The 27,500-nt window shown below is 31.4% G+C and overlaps 1 protein-coding gene across 1 annotated transcript in view; it reads right to left on the reverse strand.

The window, feature by feature from the left end:
- Positions 1-27,500, reverse strand: part of LOC136974727 (phosphatidylinositol 4-kinase type 2-beta-like) — a 40,521-nt gene that overhangs the window by 12,386 nt on the left and 635 nt on the right. Inside the window, exons 2-5 of the mRNA XM_067269674.1 lie at positions 2,309-2,509; positions 2,083-2,214; positions 1,204-1,357; positions 1,057-1,118 (exon numbers count right to left, since the gene is read on the reverse strand). Of these exons, the coding sequence (XP_067125775.1) occupies positions 1,057-1,118; positions 1,204-1,357; positions 2,083-2,214; positions 2,309-2,509 (549 nt within the window). The remainder of the gene's footprint in view (positions 1-1,056; positions 1,119-1,203; positions 1,358-2,082; positions 2,215-2,308; positions 2,510-27,500) is intronic.

Below are 27,500 nucleotides of genomic sequence, written 5' to 3' on the forward strand. Positions count from 1 at the left end.
GATGCCGACACACGACGCCAAAACACATGCGAAATCTTACTCGCCAGACAAAAACGAAAGTCGTTTCTTCATCGAATTCTAACTGGCGACGAAAAATGTATACATTTCGAGAATCCTAAACGCAAGAAATCGTGGGTTGATCCAGGCAAACCATCAACATCTTCCCCAAGACCAAATCGCTTTGGACGGAAGATGTTGCTGTGCGTTTGGTGGGATCAGCAGGGTATCATCTACTATGAGCTGTTGAAACCTGGTGAAACTGTCAATGCCCACCACTACTACCAACAACTGATCAAATTGCACCATGCTCTGCATGAAAAAAGGCCAGATTATCAGCAAAGACACAAGCTGATTTTCCTCTACGACAATGCACCATCGCACTCATCAACATTGGTCCGAAACTACTTGGAGACACTCGACTGGGAGGTGCTACCCCATCCCGCTTATTCACCAGGTCTGGCCCCTTCTGACTATCACTTATTTTTGTCGATGGGTCACGCGCTTGCTGAGCGCCACTTTGATTCTTACGAAAATGTCCAGAAATGGCTTGATGAGTGGTTTGCCTCGAAAGAAAAAGAATTTTTTTGGCATGGTATCCACACATTGCCCGAGAGATGGAAAAAATGTGTCACTAGTCAGGGAAAGTACTTTGAATAAATTTGTTTTTGCTTGCTATGAAAAAAACGTGTTTTTTTTTCTGACTAAAAAACAGCGGATTTAAGCTTATACACCTGGTATTTGTAACGTTGCACTACTTTTAGCCACCACTCTCATAAGATAAAATTGTCACGTTGCACTACAGTTCATTTCAATTGTGAACAAAAAGAAATTAATTGAAAATAACAGAATTTATTTATTTTAAACAGTCTTCAACAATGAACTTTATTATATTAAATTTAGTGTATAGTATGACTTTATGCTTTGATTGTATAAAAAAATTTAGCTTTTTGTAATAAGTATCATTTATTTGTAGTTTTTATTTTAGAAAATAATAATATAAACATAAGTATTCTGTAAAAAGATTATTAAATTTAAGATTACTTTCAAAATATTTACCTTATTTCCATTTTCTAAATCTGGTTTAACATATTTTATCAACCAATTGTCATTCCCTCTATCTATAATTATATGATTTCAACATATTTCATAATGAATTGAAAACATAAATAGTAAATAAACATGATTTTATTATTCAAGTTTTACCAGTATTTCTTATGATATAATCCAATACTACTAATCGTTCAAACTGTAACTGAAATTGCCTTTGTAAATTTTCTGGTAATGGTTCTGATTCAAATTTCCTTAACCAAAAATCTGCATCTTTGTAGCCTTCAACATATAGTTGAAAAGAACCAACCTAAATGAAGAAAATCCAAAATCTGTAAGCTTATATGATATAATATACCTGAATTGTATATACAGTAGACCCCCCTATAACATGGGTTCATATAACACGGATTCGTATAACATGGCAAAAAAATTGCGATTGTATTCATATAACATGCTAAAAGAGACTTGTATAACATGGTAAAATGTCATCGCCGACTTGTGTCGCGACAGGATTGGTCAAATCTGGACCAATAGCGGATATTGTACAAACCATTGAGCAGCGGACCTACTAAAAAACATTTATTATTCAACGGCCATAAAAATTATATTTTTATTAATGATGTCTTCAAAGTTAAGTTATTTATCTGTGAAAAATGCACTGATCAGGAAACATGCGCCCGCCGTCCGATGAGCCACTCCGCAACAAAAACAAGCTTAAGCAATGGCGTCGTTGAATGGTGCACACTCGGTAAGTAATCCTACAATTTTTTGTTTATAGCATAGTTTATATGGATTATTCCCAAAAAATTATATGTGTTTTGGAAATGTTGAGTCAAATTAGTCTAGAATCGATTAATTTTATGGAAGAAAACCTTTCAAACAGCCATAGCCCCTAAACTGCACAAGTGCCGGGCTGTGATTGGCTCATGTATTCAAGTGACTCGTACAACACGGATTCATATAACACGAAGCGTATCTACCATGTTATAGGGGGGGTCTACTGTATTTACATAACAAAATTCTTTTACTTACTTTTGGAGGCAGACCTATTCTATGAAAATGCCTACCAACTTTAGGAAATCTTTCTGAAACATTCTTTTTTGTTCTTGCTTTAGCTCTATCAATAGCAGAATAATTAAATGTCTCACTGGCAAGTCTCACTATCTAAAAAAAATAGACAAGATCCACTTACATAAACAAGAATAAAACATTAAATATCAATATTTATATGTTAAAAAATTAAATTTTTATAGTTTACTTTAGTCTTTGGTACAATGTTGAGCTGCAATTTTTGATCAACTAAAGATGCTCCTGCTTCTGAAAGATAACCTTGATTAGGAACTAAGCAACTTCTTCCAAAACAGCACGGACAACATAACTTATGCATCCATTTGGTCCATTTAGGATTAAGACGGCCATATGGTTCTTCATCTTTGGGTTTAAAAACGCCAATAGTTTTCTAATAAATGAATTTTGGTTAAATATGTTAAATATCTGTTAAACTGAAAAATAAATATATTTCCTTATAATATTAATTTTTAAAATTAACTTAGAAAAATTTGTTAGCTTTAAACAACACTTTCGGGAACCTTTTACCGGTGTTAGACGCAAAACCTTTGTTTTTTGTTAGCTTTGGATTTAAGAAATTAATTAATTTAAAAGAAATCTTTAAAAATCTAAATCAGTAAAACAGAATGATTACACCAAATAAAAATCCATATTACTTATTACAACATTGCCACAATGCCAAACTGCAATTTTTAATGATATTTTTAATTTATTTACTTTAAATTATATGCTCTCCATCTCAAATTAGTAGTGGCTTGCATCATACTTTTCCTGTTAGCAATAGGGTCATCTAACTCCTTTCAGGGGAAAATCTTTGAATTGAAATAACATGACTTCTGATTTGCATTAGAAGTTCATATATAGTTAATCAGGGCCTCCTGCCCCTAAACTTTTCATATCTGGTCTCAACTTTCATCTGTCTAACTCCGTTCTCAAGACAAGACTGGGAATTTATAGGTCTACAATTTTTTTAAATTGCAGCCCAATAAAAATTTTGAATTGACACTGCATGACTTCTAGTCTAGACTGGAAGTTAGTACATTGTTAATTGGAGTCTCTGGCCCCTAAGCTTTCCATATCTGATTTCAATTTTCATCCACCTAACTCTGAGATTAACGATGGACAAATGAAATGTAATTATAATGTATCATAATATTTACACTGCAATTACATTTCTGCTAACAGCTATTAAAATAACAATGAAAAATATGGATAAATAAGTATGGTAATAGTAATTTTCAGTTGTCATAAATTATTTAAACATGTTCCACTCTGGAGGCACTAAGCAGGTCTATGGTCACAAGTTTGGTCAAGTTCACAATGTTCTTTGTTCTTTCTCTTTTATGGAAAACTTCAAATCATCTATGTACTTGAATATCATTAGGACACTGCCTTAAATTGTTCAACTTACAATCTTAGTTTTGATAAAGCAAAATTTATCTCACTATGGGTTTGAAAGGCCCACCAGTGGCCGAGCAGATCTGCCACTAAACACTGGGAGTTCGGTTGCGGGTTTATGCCACGCTCGAACGGACTGGCTATGTGGAGTTTTCTGGGTTTTTTCCACATTTGTAACACCTGAATAAGGGCTAGTTTCCCTTAAAAGACCTCCTGGAAGGCATTTTCCCCACGTGTAACATCGCATCCCAGAGAGGGCAAGAGGAAACACTCTGGGTTTAACCGTCCTTAGAAAACACCGTGGCATATCACTAACTTTACTAACCTATGCCTAGTGTCACCAAAGTCCGACAGCAGACATGGTTTGAAAGAGTCACTTCTATTCTATATTCTGATTACATGCTTTATGAGATGTCTTCATCTCATCTTCATATTGATTCAAATTAAATACTGGAAAAGTTTCAAACATGAAATTTTTTTAATAAAACTATTTAAAGTGCATACATTATGTTTGGTCAAACATAATTGAACAGGATATATGACAAATAAATTAACTTATTTTCTTCTGAGTGACCATTATGGTTTATATAAATTAATTAATTGGTCTGGAAGCAAAGATCAGACAGATCCTGGTAGCATAAGTGGCAATGTTTCTGCATAGTAAGCATGAGTTGCAGGTTTGAGTTTTACTCCGAGATGTTCTTTTCTTCCAAAATACTCTAAATTGAATTTGATAAATAATTTTTTTTTTATCTTTATCAAATTAAACATGTTTTCATTAACAATAAATGTTTACATACTATATAAGTAAGACCTGTCAGCAATTGAACAGTGATTATAAGAGATATCAAAAAGAATTTTTCCATTTTATGATGGCCTTAGACCAGGGGTGACCAACAGTTTTTGCCCCGGGCCGAATTGGAAAGAAAAATTCTTTCGTGGACTGGACAAAATATTAAAATTAAATCATGTTAAATAACAGAAGTTCCTGACACATGCACAACGTCATTTTACGATGTAAAGAAACGTATGAGCAAAAAAAAAAAAGAAAAGAAAAGAAAATGGTCAACAGGCAGGCGGCATAAACAGAGTGACATGGCAGAATGGCAGATGAGTTTCAGTGAGTGTGTGGTCTTTCGTTCTTCAGATAGTGTAAATTTATAACAGAGGAATGCAAAAGTTGTAGATCTCTACAACAGAATTTTTTTAAAACATGAAGAAGTATTGTGAATCCATTCCACCAATTATTGGAAGTTAAGTAGCTAATTTTGAATAATTAATCGTGGGCTGGGCCGGATAAACCCATTACGCGGGCTGTATGTTGGCCATCCCTGCCTTAGACCAAGCTGCTAGAAAGGAAGAAATTCAAATATACTGGGTCAAGCATTTGTGGTCATACTGACTTGAGTTTCCTATTGCTAAAAACAGTAGAAAAAATAGTAATAACTAAATAATGATAAAGTGATCAATGTCAAAAAGAGAGTAACAGTCTCAATCTTTGGATATGAATACTATGAAAGGGGCAGGCAAGAAAACATTACACTAAAGCAATGGTTCTGTTTCAATACTAGATGTAAAAATTGGTGTTAGTTGACTGGAGCAATTTTTTAAATTTGGGATTTTGATAAATGTTCTTAGAGTTTAAAAGAAATGTTTATTTTTGAATATTTGCTTTAGAACATTATTTCTATAGAATGGATCTGAAATGTAAACAAGTTCTAAAAATTTTTATTTTCAAATTAAATAGTTTCTCTGGCTTTTTGTTTAGTGTATCTCTTTACACAAAACTTAATTATTTCTCTTAATTGGATAACAACTCACAAAACACCACAAAAATAAAAAAAAACTTTTGTTAACTTTAGTATGAAACTTAATATAACTTTGAAAATATTTCTGACAAATGTTTTCAATGACAACTAGATCCTCTTCAAGTAAATCAATGTTCTAAAATCAGAATACATTGGAGAACAAAATATAAATTTAAAACATTATTACTGGTACATAATATTTTAACACATGAAATATAAACGAAATTCGAGCGGACTTCCGGAACACCAAATTAATTAGACAGGCATTTCAAATCGATCACATTCATTACCTGGAGGCCTGGGAGATCTATAAAGCCAATGTTGCGGGCACCTGTATCAACTTTAAGGATGGGGAGATGATCATGCATGCGTGGAGATACCTGTTCGAGGAATTTGAACGGAGCCAGGCGGAGGGGTAAAACATGATACGTACAATGATTATAACTTGGGAAGCATTGTTCTAATGGTCCAAGGGAGATTCCAGTTAGTTCAGCACCTGAAGAAGGCCTTGGTGGAGGCTGAAAACGTTAGGTTTTTGTGTCAAGTACAATACTGGTAAAAAGGTTTTGATTGTGACTGTTTATTACTCACTCCAGTGTTAATAGAAGAGTTTATTTTGTGTTATAATATTTTAGTTTAATTTTTTGTATATATTAATTAGTATGAAGTATGTTGTTATTTAATTTTGATCCAAACAGTCAAAATAAAATAATAAATATGCTTTGTCATTAGTTTCAAAAATTTCTTAAAAAATAATCAATAAAATATTTCATTTTACAGATTTATTCTACTTTTGCATTTTAAAAGTCATTAAAAAAATTATTAATAGCTACTCTATCAGACTTATCAAATTATTAGTGTAAAGTCTACATAGATAAAGTAATTCTTAAACAATATTAAAACTTAAACTTACTGAACAGAATGATAAATTATTAATACTAATAATAAATTAAATAGTATTAAATGAATAATAATTTCGGTACATTTAAGAATAATGAAACACAAATCTCCTGAAATATGAAAAAAAATTAGTTTTTGTATAAAAAAGAAGACAAATTTAGATATTTGTCAGTCTCTACTTGGTTAATATAATAACCTTGTATATATACAGGATTTTATATCATGCATCACAGGAGATTGTGCAAAGAAGCATCAGGTAATTGTAGGAAAAGAAACTAGGGCAAATGTATAGTGTATTGATTATATGCTGTTTCATTTCAGGTCTGCAATACCATCAAATGGAAATTAATTGCACAAAATTCATATTCATGGTTGTATCACTTTCAACTAATATAGGCTCAACTGCATAGTTCTGTAATTAATAATCAGTGTGTTATGAGCAGTGTGGGGAAGTCAGTAAACAAACAGCTTGACTCTGACAAATTTGAAATGTGTGATTCTAATCTTTCCTATTTTAAAAATATAAAAGGAATTATAGTTTGACACGTTATACCAATGGATAATATTTTTATCTAAAATTTCTCTATAAAAATGTGTACTAAAATTTATGGTGAGAATCAAAAAATGGATATAACAAATTTACCTTGGAAAAACTTAAGAGTACATAAAGAAATATATTACAAATCCTAATAGAAATCGTTTGTGAGGATTGAACTTGTTCTATTTAACACACAAAACATTGATGTTTTTTATTATTGTACTGCTTAATTTTATTTAAATAAACTAAAAAATAACATTAAAAACTGATAATATGTTGTGTTCTTGTTATCATATGCATATTGAGTATTAAAAAAAAGTTCAACCCTCAAAACATTCCACTTAGTTACAGAACTATACAGCTGGGCCTATATTAGTTGAAAGTGATTCAACCATACATTTGAATTTTGTGCAATTAATTTCCATTTGATAATACTGCAAACCCAAAATGAGGCATCATATAACCAGTACATTATATATAGCCCCTGTTGCTTTGTCTATAATCTCCTGATGTTTTTCTGCACATTTGCACATTTCTGCACATCTCCTATAGTATGTGAATTATGAAAAACACTTTATAACTAACTATCATTCATACAGATTGTGAATTTAGATGGATTATTTTGTATAAAACATTTTAAAATTAATTCCAGTTACTAAATAGTGTCTTTTTTGTAGAAATGATTTTTTTCAGAATTTAAGCAGTTATCTTTCAATAAAATAATTATTAAATTTAAATAGCAAATCTAAGTTGTTTGTTTGAATACTACCTTATCTTCATAGTTTATAAATAGTGAAGATTAGATAGATAATTAGTATTATATGTCATATAACACTGAAAAATATATAGTAACAATTTATTGTTAATTTATTTTAATTAGACATATACATTTGGTAATGCATTATGGCAATGGTAGGGTAGATGTACCAGTTTTGGCCAGTGTAGTACCAGTTCTGGCCAGAAAACAAATTTAACTTAAAAATATAATCACAAATGAAACAAACTTTTATTGTTAACTGTGTGAATAGTTAACAATAAAAGTTTGTTTTGTTGGACAGATTTGAATATGTGGTGATTATATTTTTAAGTTAAATTCGTTTTCTGGCCAGAACTGGTACACTGGCCAAAACTGGTACATCTACCCTAGTCTCCCAATACAAGAATGAATTACAATCCCAGTAAAATTAACAAAAATAAAATATAAACATAACATAAATGCCAGAAAAAATAAGTAAATAAATACAATATTAAAATCCAATACAGATATGTAAAAAGAAATACATTTTTATAAAAATGTAAAATTTTATACATAGCTATGTATTAATGTCATTATCATCTCTACTATGCACAGTAGAAATGATAATGATAAATATTGTGTGTTAGCTGTAAAGCATTCTTTTAGATATGATTTTAAATTTATTTATATTTATATTCCTATAAACAAAAGTTAAATCTTTTATAGAATCATTTCTGAATAATGCTATTTATTAATGTTAAATTAATATTAAGTAATCTATTTAACATTATTTATAATTCTTTGTTTAACATGTTATCAGTATACACAATTATAAATTTATAAAATGAAAGAAAAATAATGTACTATCTAGCAATCTTTCATATGTAAAAGAATGACAGTAAGGAAAAAATCACTCTGGTATTTTTCTTATTGAATTTATTAAATCTATAAGCTGGAACTATTCTATAACAGAGAAAATCCACACATTTCTCATACTTTCCAGCAGTAACTGTTTAATTTCTTGTATTGTTCTTTTACATTTTTTGTCATTAAAGCACTGAATGTTTCATTTAAGTATTTTATTACTGCTAACAACATATAAACATCAAAATATATTTTGAATAAATAAAAATAAAATTATTCTGTTACAACTAATCAATAACACATACAAGAGTAACCTTAATACAAAACCTGCAAAAAGTTTAATTTAATACAAATGTTTTCAGCCTAGCAATAGGTCCATATCACTTTATATTCTATTTTGTAATGTAAATGTGAATGTTATAACAATTTAAAATTTGGAATAACTTTGAAATTCAAAAGTGTGTTCCATGTTTATAATATAAATATTTACAATTTAAAATTGTAACAGTTAAACAGGAAATAATAAATAATGTGAAATAAATTACTTAATATTAAAAATGTTTGTATTAATAAATTAAACTTTTTGCAAGTGTTGTAAGATTATTTGGTTAAAGTTTACCTAGGGAACCCCAATGGTCGCGCTTCCGGTAATCTCGACAGCATGTGATGTTAGAAATTCATTGTAGGTGGCGCAATTTTCAAATTACACTATCGTATGTAAATTTCTTTTTTTTGCATGGCAGTAAATTTTTGCATTTTATATGTAGATCAAATCATCCAGTTTTTAGACCTAAAGGCTCAATACTAGAGGATTTTTCCCCCCGAATTTCTTTCATCAGTTAATTCAATTATAATTTAGATAGAGTCAAAGAAGAAATATCAAATTTTCTTACATCACTTTTTCTTCTCAAGATCTAATTTTCCAAACTATTATTATTTTTTTAATATAAATTGCTGTAATTGAAGTCCCATCTCAATAGTTTGTTCATTTTAATGGTTATGTGAACATAAAATTACTTAACTTTGTAATAATTGTAATAGCAATTGGTGTGTGCTATTACAGCAATATATAAAATGGGAGCACTCTAACCAAAGAAAAAGTTCCAAAGCATTCGAAAAAAGAATGCGCAGAAAGTCCTAGAAGTTTCTCATAAAAAGTTTCTCATAAATAAGTTTCTCACAAATGTGCACAGAAAAAACAACAGAATTGCTGAGAGGCACCGCTGTTAAATTTAAATATTCACTAGCTGGCCTGAACGAAAATAAAAATACAGTAAGAGAAAGACTACAAAGTAATTTTGCTAAGTATACTGTTCCTGAATTGCAAATCGCATTCACTATGAACGAATGTCACTGAGTTCAAAACAAGCTAAACTTAGACAAACTTTACCAAAGTAGCTATAGTCTTTGTCTATCTATAGTACAGACGTTTTTTATAAGTATGGTAATAAAACAATATTCATTATGCTGAGTTATTGATTTCACTAAAACAATATTTGCTTTTTTATAAGTTAGTAAATAAATTCACCCAAATAGAAGAGAACTGTTTGTTATGAAAATTTCATTATATCAGAATTTGACCTGTAAAGAGAGTATATGGAAGCAAAACATTAAAAAAAAGAAGTCTCTTCTGAAGGGAATTTTTTAAAACTCTAGCAAACAATTTCTTTTTATGGCAGACATTTCTTAAATAACTGAGTGACTAATCTCTTAATAAACAAATCATAATCAATGTGTAAATGCTAGTACCTTATACAATTATACAACTTGCTGACTTAATAGTTAGTAAACAGAATATGTTTATTCAGATTAATCTGGCAATGACTAAATAAATCTTTAAGGGTTAATTTGTTTTTCTTTTCAACAATCATATTCAGCATATATAAGATTTATGTAATAACTATTATTTAATTGTTGATAATTTATTATTTTAATACAAAAGACAGATTCTCTTGTTTCCACATAAAATTCTCTGGAGAAATGATTTACAAACATATTTCTCCAGAGGATATAATGGAGATATTATGTATAACAAATGCTTAATAACCGTTTAGGCCTAATATGTAATCACATGATTAGAGCTAACTTATTCCTAATAATCAGGAATTTTCTTCAGTTATGTTGTTATTGACTCCTATGAAAAGTTTTATTTTGTTTTCTTAATTATCTTTATATTTTTTGTAATTTTCTACTTAATCATTCTCTTTTGTTTCTTATCAGGAAATTTTGTGTATGTCTTTGTAATGATGATGTATATAATGTGTTTCTTTCCCTTTAAGAACTGTGAGAAAATGTCTGCTAAGATGGTTATATTTTGTTTGGTTTCATTTGTCCAGACATAAAATGTACAAAATGTTCTTTTGTCTGTTCATTGTCATTACTAATGAAGCTGAATGCTATAATTCTGAAAAAAGGACTTAAAACAACTAAACAAACAAATTTTCTCATCCATGAAATATATTAAATTAAATTAATAATAATTTTTGCAATAATCATAAAAATAATCTAGAAATTTCATTTAATTATTTGCTATAATAAATAAAACTCTCCCCCCTTAATTTTGATAACTAATGATAAGAAGCTTACAAATAAGATAAGCTTTGATAATGTTTTATTATACAGAAAATGAATTTAAAATCTCATTGCATTAATTAAACATAAAATGTATTACACTGTTCTGGAAAAATTTTTTCCCTCTACCATCAAACATTTTCAGATTTTTAGTTTCAATGGTTCTGAATCTGAATCTGGCAACAGAATTAGTCTAAAACCCACCACTTTTGAGAAAAATGAGGTTTAAGATATGATATTTTGAATAGAAAATGTTTTATTTATTGGTTACACAGACATTGCTAATTGGATAATTAGATACAAATAAATTTATGTTAATTATTCCTTTATCATAATTCAATACATTTAAAAACTTAAACACTTAATAGCATGTTATCTTTTATATTCTTCTGAAGTCTCTTGCTGTAGTGCCTAGCAGTAATTGACTAACATGTTCTTCCTCCACCTTCCACTAGGTGTGAAAAATATCTAAATGGGAAAGCAGGAAATCCATCTTGGGACATATTGCAATCCACCGTTTGGTAGGATTTTACTAGCTTCTCCATGATTTCCTCATAGCTGTTCACTTGTACATTCCCCAAAACACTCATGTGCATGTTTTCAAATGTGTCCCACACCGTCCTTTCTGCTAAGTTAAGTTTTCCTTGAAACTAAGATACTTCAAAAGCTATCTTACTTGGAGACCAACAAAAAATTCCCTCCTTTACTTTTGCATTGCACAGATGAGAAAACTTTTGCTTCAGGTAAGCAAAGCCTTCTTCTTCTCTGTCCATACCTTTCACAAAGTTTTTCATCAAACTTGATATGAAGAGGAAGTAAGAGGATTTTAGTTTTCTCCACCAAAGCAGAAAAAGCAATATTCTTTCGACTTTGTATGTTTGCTACATAACCGAGCCATGTTTTTACCAAGTAGTGACTGATTCTTGCTTGACTGTTCTGTTCACATAAAAAACAGTAGAATTTAGTACAGTAATACCTTGACTTACACGAACCCGGAGTTACACGATTTTCAAATCTTGTCGATTCATCTTTTGTTTGAGCACCACTCAACTCTTGATTACTCACTCCCCCCGCACTATTGTTCAGCTTACATGTTCAGACATGTCTCGCAGAATCGACAAATAGCTACAATTTATTTTGTGTTACTTATTTCTGTATTTGTTATATCTATGGAGACTTGAGAGACTCTACTATGTCATCCAAACAAAGTAGAAGTGATTCCTCTGCATCAAACAAGAAAAGAAAAACTTTATCTTTGGAATGTAAAGTTATTATTATTAAAGACTTCGATACAAAAATGAAAATTTGTGAATTGGCAAAGAAGTTTGATCTACCAGAATCGACGATCATAACAATTATAAAAGGTAAAGAAAAAAATTCTCGAAGCTGTGAAAACTTGACAGAAGGCCTCAGTTCAATTGAAAAGGGATTACAAATTTTAGAAAATATAGACTCCAACGAAGAGCACATTTCCTCTACAAAACGAAAAATAAAAATATTATTAGCATGCTACGAGGAAATTTTGCGGGGAAAAAAAAATTCTTTGAGCCGTCAGACGAATTTGTTAGATTTTATGAAACCTTCTACATCAAAATAACTTCAGTTTACGATTTTATAATATAATTTGTTATACATATGTATTATCTAAGATTTTATTAAACATTTTTCTTCTCTAAATTATTGTTTTCTTTAGTCTCTGGCCCGAATTAAAAATAATTTGTATGTATTTATATGCGAAATTATACCCCAACTTACGTGAATTTGACTTACTTGGTTATCGCTCAGTCCCACCTATCACGTAAGTTCGGGGTATTACTGTATATCCTCCTTGAAGACCTGTTAGTACTGTAACAACTTTGACGTCAGCACACACATTCCACTTATGCTCATTGTATGTTACCTTCATGTTGTTGTACATTTCTTTCATGTGAACAATGTGAGCAACCAGAATGACTGGGTGTTTGTTGCCATTGTGTACAAAACTTCTTTAAGGCTGAACTTTAATAGTCAATAGAAAGTCACTGTCCTGTGGGATGTTGTGGTAGCCGAAGTTCCGGCTGTACTATAGATTACTCCCAATGGAATTTCGGGACTTTGAATATGTATCTTAACTCAGGGGACCGAGATGAGTTCAACCATATCCTACTTCTGGACCGGAGACCAAAAATAAGAAAGTTATGATATTAATGATTTCTTGCCTTTCACAATGCATTCTATACCATTTTAGAGTTTTCCACTAGATGGCATTTGACTATTCATGCTCCCGACAGACTCCTCCTGGAGGGGAGTCGCCGGCAGGCTGCCCAGTGTTTAACATCACTGGTTATTGATTCACGGTAGTTCTTGAACAAAAGAAAAAAAAGGAAACGTATACTGAACTATAAGCAGTGTCACCTAGTGGAAAACTAACTCTAAAATGGTGTAGAATGCATTGTGAAAGGCAAGAAATCGTAAATATAATAACTTTCTTATTTTTCATCTCATCCGGGTATCGAACTCATCTCGGTCCTCTGAGTTCAGATGTATATTCAAAGTCCTGAAATTCCATAGGGAGTAATCTATATAATCCCCGAAGTTCCTCCAACAAATGCAGTATATTGTGGCAAAAAACGAGATTGTCTTCCATTGAAAAATTTCACATTTCTTGATTCTCTTTTTCTGTAACAGGGCATCTTAACTTCTTTCTCCAAAAGTTTCCACTTCTAGTTTTACATTTAATTCAAACAGCAGCAACAGAAAGTTTGTCTAAAAGAGGGATTTTTATGCAAAAAAAAAGTGGTATTTTTGAAAAAAATTGTGGGTAATAGACGATTTTGGCCATCTGATTCATATTTAGCACATTAACTTACGTAAAAAAAAATCATATTTTCTTTCATGGGAAAATTTTGATGCAGAGTAGTGTTATTAATATTTCTGCAGAAATGAGACTACTATAAATATATCATGGACAATAACAATGTAGAAAATGAGCACAAGTGATATTTGTAGAATATACAGTAACATTGAATAGTAAACTGAAATAAACTAAAAGATTTCCAAAAATATAAAACCAGACTCACCAGAGGTATTTTAATCCATGAGGTCAAAGGTTTGAGCACAGAATTCATAAAGATCAAAACTCTAGAGAGGTCAATAAATTAGTTCTTAAAAATAATTGATTAAATTGTGAAAGTGGACATACATAAATATAACAAGATAGTTTCAAAAAATGCTGGTTAAAATAGAATCATTTTTCTAATAGAAAAAATCCTGAAGCCTATAAAATTAAATGTGACCTATGCCTAAATGTAAGCTATAATACTCCTAAATAGGATTCTGCCATAATTCAATAAGAAAGTGAAATCATATATGTGAAGACTTCCTAATCAAAATATAAATCTCAAAAATTAAAAAAGTTTACGGTTGGTTGATTCTTGTTTTTTGGCACAAGAACCATGTAGGCTAAGCTGCGCCAGGTCAAATGATAAATAAATTTAAACAAGACAAATCAATAAACATATGATACAAATTACGTACTAAACATAAATAAAGAACAGAATAAAATAAATAAATTAAATAGATAAATAAACAAACAACAACAACAACAAATATATACAACAATTTAAGTAAAAAACAAAATAGATAAAACTATATAATAAATAAATGATCAAATCTCTTTATACATATTAATGACTTTCAGAAAGTCCAGTAGATTGTCCAGACTTGACCTCTGGCCCAAAATCTCTGACAGACTTGTATTTCGAAAATACTGTTTACGCGACCTCTCAAAGACAGAGCAATTGCACAGTATGTGTTTTACACTAAGAGGGTACTTACAATACCGACATACAGGCTGGTCATCACCCTTCAAAAGGTATTGATGAGTCAGTCGAGTATGTCCAATTCTCAAACGGGTAAGAATAACCTCAGATCTCCTGCCATATAGTTTCTTCTGTGTCCAATTTTCTATGATAGGTTTGATCTCGTGTAGTTTATTGTGGACTTGTTCGTTCCACACATTTTGCCATCTCTCTGCTAGTCGTTTTTTAACAACAAGCTTCAAGTCACTCCTTCAATAAACATTGTATGCTGAGAAGGGCTTGCTGACTTTGCAGCTGCATCAGCTTCTTCATTTCCCCTTATACCCACGTGGCCTGGGACCCAACAAAATTTTATAGAGAAATTAATCGCAATAAGATGACAAATCATTTTAAGAATTTTAATCACTATTGAGTGAGAACTAGGTTCACACGAGATCAAGGCCTGAAGTGCACTGACTGAGTCAGTGTAAATCACGCAGCAACGATGACCTTTCCTATTTACATACTTTAAGGCTAAATAAATAGCCTGCAACTCCGCAGTAAAGATGGAAGAATTCGGTGATATTTGTTCTGCAACAATTTCATCCTGGCAAACAAAGGCTAAGCCAACATAGTCATCCGATTTAGATCCATCAGTGTATATAGGAATTAAATTCCTGTCACGATGATGAATTTCTGCAAAGTGCTGTCTATAGACGTAGTCTGGTGTAGTTTCTTTGGGAAACTGCTTTAAGCTTAAATCAACATTTATCACAGGAATTGACCAAGGTGATATATTATCGACCTTGGCATGTGAAATGTTGCTTGTGTCCAGGTCAATCGTGCTGCTTAGATTCTCCATTCTTATGTCGAATGTAGGTACACTACTTGGACGAGCTGCAAATAATCTTTTCAGCTGAGTATCTGAACGATCAGCTAACAGTTTATTCTGAGATTTCTGTTTAATGTAATAAAAAAGAGACGACTGTTTTCTCCTAAGAGATAGTGAAGGCTCATGAGCATCCACGTACAGACTTTGAAGAGGAGAAGTTCGAAACGCACCAGTGCACAAACGCAATGCTTGATGGTGGATTGGATCCAGCATCCGAAGAGTAGATTCTCGCGCAGAGCCATATACAATGCATCCATAATCCAGCTTAGAGCGGACAAGAGCCCTATAAATCCTGAGCATTGAACATTTGTCTGCTCCCCAGGATAAGCAGCATAATACCTTTAAAAGGTTCAGAGCTTTTAAACATCTACTCTTCAAATTGCGCAAGTGAGGCAAAAACGTCAATTTATAGTCAAACATGACACCAAGAAACTTAGCCTCGTTAACCATTGGGATTTTGACCCCATTTAGGTGAATTTCAGGATCCAGGTGCAAACCACGCCTTCGGCAAAAATGGATGCACGAGGTCTTCTCTGCATTAAAACTGAAACCATTGGTCTTGGATCAATCGTCGATGCGATTTAGGGAGGTTTGCAGTTGTCTCTCGATGAAACCCATGTTACTAGACTGACAGGAGATCTGAAAGTCATCCACATACAGAGAGTGTTTCACACTGGGAGGAAGGCACTTAGCTATGCTGTTAATTTTTATTAGGAACAGAGTTACACTCAAAATAGAACCTTGAGGGACACCCTCTTCTTGTGTGAAAAGCCTAGACAAAGTGTTGCCCATCCTGACTTGGAATCTTCGATTCTGTAGGAAGTTTTTTATAAAAATTGGCAGATTACCTCGCAGTCCGAATTCATGCAGATCACGGAGTATTCCGTATCGCCAGCAACGATCATAGGCCTTCTCTATATCAAAAAACACAGACACTAAGTGCTGTCGTCTAACAAATGCTTCGTATATGGATGTTTCAAGGTTTAATAAATTGTCTGTGGTACTTCTGTTCCTACGGAATCCACTCTGATGTGGTGAAAAGTAGTTCTTTTCCTCTAGGAGGAACATCAGGCGTCTGTTTACCATTCTCTCGAAAAGTTTGCAGAGACAACTAGTCAGAGAAATTGGTCTATAATTAGAGGGATTCTTGCAGTCTTTACCTGGCTTGGGATGGGAATAATAATTGATAGCCTCCAAGAGTCAGGAAAAATACATTCTGTCCATATTCTGTTAAACAGATTCAGAAGATTACTGAGGGAATTGTCTGACAGATTTTTAATCATGCTGTAGTGGATTTTATCCGGGCCTACAGCAGTATTCCCCGAGCGAGAGATTGCTGTACATAGTTCTATTCTGCTGAATGGCACATTATATTCCTCATTAGATGGAGAGTGGAAGTTTAGATATTGTTTTTCAGTTTGGACTTTATAAGCCTGAAAATCCCTTGTATACATAATATTGCTGGATAAAGACGAAAATGTTTCACCCAACAAATCAGCAATACCTTGCATATCACTGATTATTGTGCCATTATTTTCCACATGGACAGGGAATGAAAAGCATATTTCCCATTAATTTTATGGATTTTATCCCAGATTGCTTTTGTAGCTGGTGGAAGATGTTATGCTAGATACATACTTCCTCCAAGAATCCCTTTGGCTTTGCCTTCTTATTTTTCTGGCATTTGCCTTTGCTTTTTTAAAAGCTATCAAATTCTCAGCAGTGGGGTATCTTCTGAAAATCCCCCATGCTTTCTTTTGTTTTTTAAATGCTGCCTCGCAATTCTGATCCCACCATGGTTTCGGATGTTTTGGATATCTGGTTGACGTTTTCCCCATTATTTTTTCAGCTGCCTGAATAATACTGGAAGTGACAACTTCAACTGCATCATTGATATCAGTAGTATTGACCATTTCCTCAGTGATGTTAGCCAAAGAGGAAAATGCAGGCCAATCTGCCGTTTCAAGTTTCCAGCGTGGTGGACGGGCTGTTTCACAGCTTTCTCTGCCTCGATATTTTAAAAATATTGGGAAGTGGTCACTGGAAAGTGGATTAGATCCAACCTCCCATGTAAGCGCTGAAAACAGATTTGGGGTTGCTAATGATAGATCAATGGCAGTGAATGTTCTTGTTGGGGTGTGGAAGTATGTCACTTCTCCAGTATTAAATAAATATAGTTGGTGATTGCCTATAAATCTCTCAATGGCCCTGCCTCGACAATTTATGTCGGGACTGCCCCACATTGGATTGTGGCCATTGAAATCACCAAGTAAAAGGAATGGAGTCGGCAGCTGTTCAACCAAGTCATCCAATTCATCTTCATCGACTCTGACATCTGGTGGCAAGTATATGGAACAAACTGTTACAGTTACTCCAATAGAAATTCTGACTGCCACAGCTTGCAGCTCTGTTGTTATTTGTACCGGTAAGGAAGGGATGCGGTTTGAAACCAGTATAGCCACACCTCCACTGGCGCGGGTGTGGCTATCGTCATCCTTACGGTAGAGATGAAATCCTTTTAAAGAAATTTTTTCTCCAGGTTTTAGATGTGTTTCCTGGAGTGCCACGCAGAGAGATGTGGTACATGATGTCAAGTATTTAATGTCAGAAAAGTTGTTGCAGAAACCACGACAGTTCCATTGGATTATTTTATAATCCATTATGTGTTTGAGACAGCATTCTTTGCGAGGGTATCCCTCTTTAATTTAACAGGTGGTCTCTCTTTTGGAGGTGACATTGGTTTTGTAACCTCCACATTATTCTCTTCATCAGAGATATCAGAGAACTCGCTCACAGACTGAGTCTCTGATTTTTTGGATTTAGAGAGAGCTGCTTTCACTCTCTGTTTGTTTAATGGGTTCTTACTAGCCTTTTTAGAACCCAGGTTTCTTGTTATCACCCCTGTTTTAGGTAGGGGTGTTTTTTGTTTTGTATTGTCCTTTTCTGGTGTTTCTTTTGAAGGGATCAGTAAACATTTTGCATGGCGAGTGAGAGATTCCTTTGGGAAAACAGAAATGTCCGTCTGAACTTCACATGTCTTTGTGAATTTCAGAGCAGCAGCAAATGTTTTTTGTTTCAGTGGTGCACTTGAAGTGACCATTCGGCGAGCCTATGGGTATGGTAAATTGTTGATGGTTTTCACTCGCTGGATCTCTTTCTCTCTCTGCCATGCAGGGCATTTTCGGGAGTAGGCAGGATGGGTATCCTTGCAGTTCACACAGCATGGAGTAGTTTTACATTCGGTACTCTCATGACCTTCAGTCCCACACTGTGCGCATACGCTTTTCCCTCGGCAAGATGTTTGTGAATGTCCAAATCGCTGGCATTTAAAGCAACGCAGCGGATTTGGAACATACGGGCGAACTGAACTTCACAGCAGCGTAGATACCCTGCTGTAATAACAGATGGCAAAGTCGGTTTATTAAATGTCAAAATAAGATGTTTCGTAGGAATAAACTTGCCATCCCGACGAATGGAGATGCGTCAGACAGCAGTGACGCCTTGGTCTGAAAGACCGATCTGAATGTCTGATTCATCTTCAGACATCAGATCAATTTCAGATATCACACCACGTGATGAGTTTAGGCTTCCGTGTGGTGTGACAGTGACTTCCATTTCTCCCAGAGTCTTTGTTTGCAGAAGTTTTGCCGATTGTTGTGGAGAAGCTGTTTCCACCAGTAAATCTCCCGATCTTAATTTTTGTATTTTTTTCAATTGTCCTATGGTCGATTCAAACAATTTTTGAATCAAGAATGGCGATGCTTTAGATAGAGGTTTTTCTCCAGTTGCATGCACTATTAAGTAAGCAGGTTGGCTGGAGTTCTGGTCTTTGGTCGCTTGTTTTGTTGTTTTAAAATCCATATTTAAGAATTTACATTCAGCTCCTAGTGACCCCACCCACCATGGGGCCCAACTAGGGGATGCTATCACATGGGAGACTCCCATAGACCGTCACACCAGGGTTTCCCAGGAGCTATACTCTCACAATGCAGTCGAGAAGAGCACATCTTGTCTGATGTGTCGCCCGGTCTGCATCGATCGGTTGACTCCAGGCCGAGATCAAGAATGACTCAACGACCAGCCGATTGACTCAAACGGAGCCTGATTTGAGCCTCCCGTTTATCCGAAGCAGGGGCCAAAGCAGTGTGTTGGGGACGTTATGTTGCCCCTCAACTACCAGGATCCCCCTTTCCGGCATACGGGACACCACGCACGGCAAACACTGGGTGGGCGTTCAGATCCCAGGGATGGTAAAGAGAATTACTAAACCATCTCTGGGAGGTCCCCTCACCACGGACAGGAACCCACACCGAGGGGAAAAAAGTTTACAAAAAAACTAATGTTAAATATCTTAAAAATTAATAATGCTAACAAGAAAATTATACAAATTACAAAGATAATTCCAAAAATTTCTGTAAAGTACAGTACATTGCAATACGTGATTGAAACTAAAAAGGGACCTTTCGTACATAAGGCACTCCTGCTAACTTCACTCCACTTAATTTGAATTAAGCTTGTTCATATTTCCATTGTTCAAAATGTTCCAACCAAAAAGAAAACAAAAATAAAATAAATATTGTAAATCATAGGTTTTTTTTATAATATGACAAATTTGTAAAATTAATATGTATTACACATTTTAACATAAATAAAAAATATGTATACCATGTAGGCAAATACAGTATAAAATTTGGTTTTTGAAACTACAAAATATATACAGGCACTCCTCACTTTACGACCGAGTTCCGTTCCGATGACTACATTGTTAAGCGAATTGGTCGATAAGTGAGGAGCTTGCACCGGGAATATAGGATCGTTGTAAAATTATACAAATTATGCAACAAACTTCAAATTTATTCACAAAAAGACTATTATAGTACACGCAAGCCTATTATAGTATGCTTAGTGCGCATGTCACCATTTGCCACTGACTGACACTCAAACTGAGAAAGGGGATTCCCCAAATTGCAGGTCGAAACTTGATTGGTCATAAGTTGAGTGGTCGTTAAACAGATAGGTCATAAAGTGAGGAGTACCTGTACATCTATGTGTAATCATTTTTTTTTGACTTTTTATGTACAAATCTGTTAACTCGAATAACCTCATAATAATTAGCAAGGATGAACTTTAATATATATTATTCAACTACATAAGATTTTAGCAGTGGTGCAGTCAGGATTTAATCTCGGGAGAAAAGAGTTGAATAAATAAAAATTTTTTAATGCAAATACAATAAACTTCACCATTTGACTGATAATTCATAAGATGTATAGAAATAAGAGACACCACAGAATATATATATAAATATAAATGAATTTTAATAATGATTTTTGGAAAATTTCTAACATTTGTTTTCCTTTTTCTCTAGAGGAGACAGGGCCCCTTGGCCCCTCGGAGTGCACCATTAGACTTTAGTACAAATTGTAAATTTATCCATTATTTTAAGAAAAATATTGTTTCCTTTAATATAAATAATGTTTCTAAGTGCATAATTAAAAAACAGATTAAATAAAGAAACAGTCTTGGCAATGAGAGAGAGTGTTAACAATGAAAGATTATCAAAACAGATAATCAGATCCCAGGATTCAGAACTCAGATTATTCAGTTCTGTTAAGATCCAAAGTCAAGTTGAATATTAGAAAATTTTTTAAATGTTTAAAGTTCCAATAAATGAAATAAAAACTTGATTAATTAAGATAATGATCTGCATTTGGCTGATATACTATGAACTAAAGAGGGAGAAAATTTACTTAGTCAATTACATAGCCCTGATATAACAGCAAAGTAAAAATGATCTTAACAGTTATAAATTATATGAATTTATTGCATTTTAGTTTGTAAATATAAGTGAAAAATTATGAAAAAAGCACAGATTTTAGAACTAAAATTTCACTAATTTGAATATATTAATCATATATACATTAAAAAATTTCTTTTAAGTTGTGGCATTTCCAAAACATAAATACATAGATTTATTGATAAGTGTAACCAATTTTTAAAAACTTAATTGTCATGTTTCTACATGAATCAAAGAAAAAATACCTATTGAGAAATTAAATGAAACTACAGTATATGTATATCTGATAAATTTTTTATTTATTCTGGATAAGTTGATAAGTTGAAGTCTTAAAATGATTTTATAAATTTATATAATTTAATAATATCAATTTATTCAAAAACATATATCACATATAATACAACTTCAAATGCTGAAAAAAATTTAGATAGCTAAAATAAAAAATATTTTGTTTTTGAGGAACCTTTAATGCAATAATAATTAGGTAACAGTTACTGTTTTCAAAAGGTTCAGAATTAATAAATACAAATTTAAATTTGTTTGAAAACATGTAATATAATTAAGTCATGTAATCTTTATCCTTATTCATGAAAAATTATTAGGATTTTGATCAATAGATATGACTACATTAAGTTCCTTACTTAAAAACCAAAATATTTTCTAATTTAATTTCATAAGTTTTTAAATTGGTTTTCTGTATTAATATAAATTTGAATAAAGATACATTAATTTAGAATAGAATCCAATTACTGTAAAAAAAATGTAATAACAACTTTTTTAAAAATTTATTGCTTGAATAATAAGAAAGCCGTACCAATCTTTTCCTGTTTTTTTTTCTTTTTAAATATTATCATATGATATTGAAATGTTTTTATTTTAATTATTATTATTTTAAACTCATATATTTTCTAAAATTAATCTGGTATTGAAAAATGTCATCAAGATACAGCAATACAAATGTGTTGACATAGATATGTAACTGGTTCAAACACCATTATTCTCTAAGAATTATATTCACAAACTCCAAAAATACTAGCCAATCAACAACTTTATTTCACCCAGATACAATTTAGAAGTTACAATATTTTCAACAATACTACAATTCTACAATATAGAAGGTTATTCATCCCTCCTTGGTGGCTTTCTTTTAAACTAGCCAAATGAAGCACAAACACTTTTTGAAACTAAAGAAAAATGGAATAGAAATAGAAAGATAAATTATAGGTAAATTTTATTAAATCATATGCCTCTGTGTTCTCATCTTATAGTATAGCATTTAAAATGTCTACTCAGATTTAGTTTATTAACAGGACATAGCACTGTAATACAACTGGGTGTGAAATAGATTTAAATACTGTAAAAATAAAGAAAAAAGAAAAAAATAATTTCAAAAGGCAACTGTACAAACACATTTACTTAGCAAGACAACAGAACAGAATGAACAACAATATAGGAAGAGAAATCCACCAATCATGGAATAGAATCGTCGACAGAAGGAATGACACGGGACATATATAAGAGAGTGACACGGGACATATATAAGAGAGAGCATCTAATAATAAGTTAATAGTTCAAGTAAAAGTTGGAAATACAATCTCTATGTTGTAAATATGTTTAAAATATACTTTAATAATGTAACCTATGTTTATTACTATTGTACAGGTATCTAATAAATATAATGATAGTGGCTCTGTTTATAATTTTGATTTTCGAAGTGTTTAAAAATAGAAAAACTGTAAATAATTTAATGTAATCGGTTTTTTATTGTCAGGATTTTAAAAATTTATATTGATTTTAATGATCTGTTTTAGAAAATATTGAATGTAGACCTGATGATGAGAGACGAACTAGTCCGAAACACAATATTGTGTATGTGTACAAGTGGAAAATAAAGACTGTTTTTTCTAATAAGCTTTCTTAACTTTTGCTGAACAAAAACGTTGGTATAATATGTCCTGTTAATAAAATAAGTCCGAGTAGACATTTTAAATACTATACTATATATCTGTTGACATTTCTATTATAATGAATATATAAAATTCTAAAAATAATTAATACTTCTGTAAAGTATTGGCTTGTAAACAGTAAGGGAACAAAAGGAAGCTAATTGGATTCAAGGGTGGTCCAGTGGTAAACACCTGGCAGTAAACAAGCAGGAGACCACCCACATTGGAGATGGGCGAATGCAAAAGTAAGCTTCGTCCTCATCTGATTCAAGCAGACCTGGGTGAAAGCTATTCACACAGAATATCTATAATTGGTTAGAAGTTCCTGCCCAAAAAGTCCTTAAATTGGAAGGCAAGTGGGAGAGAAGGCAAGAAAGAGCTCGAGACTGGTAACACGAAAGGCTCAGAAAGTTGAAAAATCTGCTGAGTTTAGAGAGAGAGAGAGAGTGCAAAATTAGTAAAAGAGCTATAATCTCAGTTTTCAAATGTAAATTGTTTGCAGGAGAGAAAGTAAAAAAAAAAACTTGCTTACTATATCAAAAGAATTTTTTATGCAATAAGAAACAAAGCATATGAATTTAAGTTGCTTGTGACTTAAAAAAACAAACTATCTAAACTCCTATCACTAAAATAATTTTAACAACAGGTATAAATGAATAATATTTATTATATATTTCTCAAATTCTTATATGTTTAATATTTATTTAGTTTATTATCGAGCACATATGTTATATAATATAATTGCAATAATTATCCAACTTTGTGGATATAATTGAACTAACAATAAAAAATTAATAATATGAAATGCAGTAAAATAATATAATTTCCTTTGGTTTATCAGTTCTTTCTAATTTATATTTATCATACTATTTTTTTTTATTGGTAATTATGCAAATATACAGGTGTTGAAACTCATTAGGACTAAGTTTCACAAGATAAAAAAAAACCCATTCTATGTAATCAAATTTTGTTGTTCTTTTTTAAAAATTCTGATCAAGCTAGAATGTACAGTACATGCAAAAGTAAAAGTACTTATTAAATGTTTTATTTTGTTGTTGATAATAAAATTATAAAAATGAAAAAAATTATGATTAAGTAAATAATCAAATAAATATTGTTGAAAATAAGAAAATATTTTATAGTAATTATTAAAAGATTAAATATTCACAGATAAATTCAAGTAGAAAATAGATGAAAAAATTAAATGATTAAAAAATAAATATATTCAACCTTATCCAGCAGCAAATGTTTTCCTTGACAATATGTGAGCATTGTTTTTCAAGGAAGTGGTAGTCATATTTATATATTATCATTTTGTGATTTGAAATATTGAAATTACTTTCGTATATTTATTTAATAATATTTATTCTTTCTGACTTCTACATGCAATTGAATGTATTGTATTTGCTTAATTCTAAGACACTTTTTTAAAATCTATTTTTACTTGTTTGAAGTAAAGATACTGTACATGCTAGAATTAAGTGTCTTACAGTCCAAACAATAATCATATCAAGCAAACCATGTGATGTTTTATGCACTAATAATAGACTTTTCAGCTAGGTAATATTACTCAACATTCACATCAGTTCGAATGAGGTTTACAAATAACAAACAGCTCATTTAAAACTAGTGTTTAAATGTTTACATGTCTTTGAGATGATATTATGATGCAGCATTAAAATAAATAGTTATTATATATACCAAATATGGAAACAGAGCTATCAAACAATATCTGTTTCACAATATCTGTATTGTTTTTTGAACTCATTATTACTTGACAAAACTTAATGAAATATATTAGGCTTATTTAAAAACTTTCCTTCCCTGAAAAAACCTTAAAGATTCCAAACTCAATAGCATTTTTTAGAATCAAGGAAATATGATATGTAATATATATACAGTAAGACCCTGCTTAATGCTGCCTCACTTAACGCTGATTCGAAATAACGTGGTCTGCTCGAAGCCTTTTTTTAAGCTCAAAATTTACGCTGATTTAAATTATCTCGGCATTTCATTGATTAGTATATAATACAATTATTTATGAACATGAACCAATCAGCAAAAGGTGGCAATTCGTTGTAGCGCTGTACTTTCCTTAAATCTATGTTTGTTTGATGCAATTTTGGAAAAAATATAACATCGTGGATGCCATAGGCAATATCGGTTTCACTTAGCAAGAATTAACTGATAAATGCATGAATGAAGTGTGGAAGAAGTTATGGCTGAAGGTATTCAAGAATTCTCAATGAGAAGAGCCTATCACTGTATCGTTAGGTTGACTTTGGTCAACCTAATCAATACAGCAGGACTAGGAGCTGTAGACAAGCAGGATATTAAGGAGTTACTACAAGTTTCTGGTGAGATCTTTACCAGTGACAACCATCAAGAACTGGCACAAGGAATTGATGTAGAACTGAAAAATAGTGATTCTGAAAACGAAGAACCCAAAAAATTTCTCTACAGATTTCCTTAGTAAAAGTTTGGTAATGATAACTGAAATTGTTGATCAAATTGTACCGAATAATCCAGATTTTGAAAGGAGTGCAAAAGCAAAACGAAGCATTTTGGATGCAATCTTCTGCTACCGACATTTGCTTAAAGAAAGAAAAAAAGTGACAAGTGAAACCACAACTTTATTGCAAAAAAAAAAAAAAAAACAAGAATTTCAGAAAAGTCAGGACCTACATCACAGAAATTGAACTTTACATTTCTGTGTACATATGTTTATGTGTTATTTAACATATATTAATATACAAATTAATATAAAAATGACTTAAAATTAAAAGAAAATCTGTTTATTTTTGGTCGCGTGTTCCTCTTTCCCTATTTACTCTATGTTAAAATGACCTCGTTTAACATTGTTTCATTTAGCACTTTGTTGTATAGGAACATGCATCCCCCACATTAAGCGAGGTCTTACTATATATATAATATATATATGTATAAATTTTTCCACAGATCTAATTTGAATGCCTGTAAAATTTTAAAAACACATTTTATGAAGTTAAAATTATTGAAAATTATCCAAATAAAATCAAAAAAGTTTCATATCAGTTTATGTACATTTAATGAAATCTCCATAAACACAGAGTTTATCTGTTCATTATATGGCTTCATACCTAAAATATATTAGATTACTTAATTACTGGCATTTCAATCTAAATACAATAATCTGAAATAAACTTTAAATAATATTTTGAAAAATATTTCATGATTTTCATGATGTTTAGCTATATGATAGAAGTACACACTAAAACTAATATTTTCAAGATATTATAATTCAACTTTGGTATTTCAATGTTTAATCAAGAAATATTTGTAATCAGTAGAAAATCTAGTTGATCATTCTTTATATTTCATATTTATTGTAATTAAAATATATTGTGATTGAAACTGAGTTAATCTATAGGCCTAAATAATAATAATAATAGTGATTGAAATTATTTTTAATCACTTTTTATTTGTTATTGAAAAAATTATTTAAAGAGAAATCTACTTTTCTTTCTAACAAATCAAAATATAAATAATCATTATCATTGAAAAATGTGTTAACCAAAATAATATATAAATGGACAATTTTAAGTTAGAAAATTACCAATTAAAGTACGATCAAAGATAGCAAAATACTATAGAAATAGTCTTCTGTGAAATAAAATAATGTTCATAAAGTCTTTAAATGTGATAAGTTTTTTCTAATATTAATGATGATATATGAAGATAAATATTCAATAAAAACTTCAGAAGACAGGCTCAATATAATCCAATTCAGAGAAAGTCATTGGTAATAGTTTAAATTTCGCATGTAAAAATTTCTGTTTAATTCTAACATTTTATCCAAACTAAACACCTGAAAACTGAAATAAAAATTAGAATTATAAAATACTTAAACAACAAAATTTTCCTTCTTGTTATATATAGCATAATTCAATTTGTTTAAATTCTTTGAAGTTAATATATGAGTTTGTAGATCTATTCAGAAAAACATGTGTATATATACATATTATCTAAGTTTTCAAAGATAAATGTTGCAATCCAAAATAAAATTACAACATTCAAAAAACACATAAGGTATGTGGATTTAGGTTAAAATTATAACATAACTTTGAAATTGGGGTGTCCTAAATATCAAAAAACTGTTCAATTATGACAAACA

This window comes from Centruroides vittatus, unplaced genomic scaffold (assembly GCF_030686945.1).
Source record: "Centruroides vittatus isolate TY-2023 unplaced genomic scaffold, ASM3068694v2 contig_355, whole genome shotgun sequence".
NCBI classification, from domain to species: Eukaryota; Metazoa; Arthropoda; class Arachnida; order Scorpiones; family Buthidae; genus Centruroides; species Centruroides vittatus.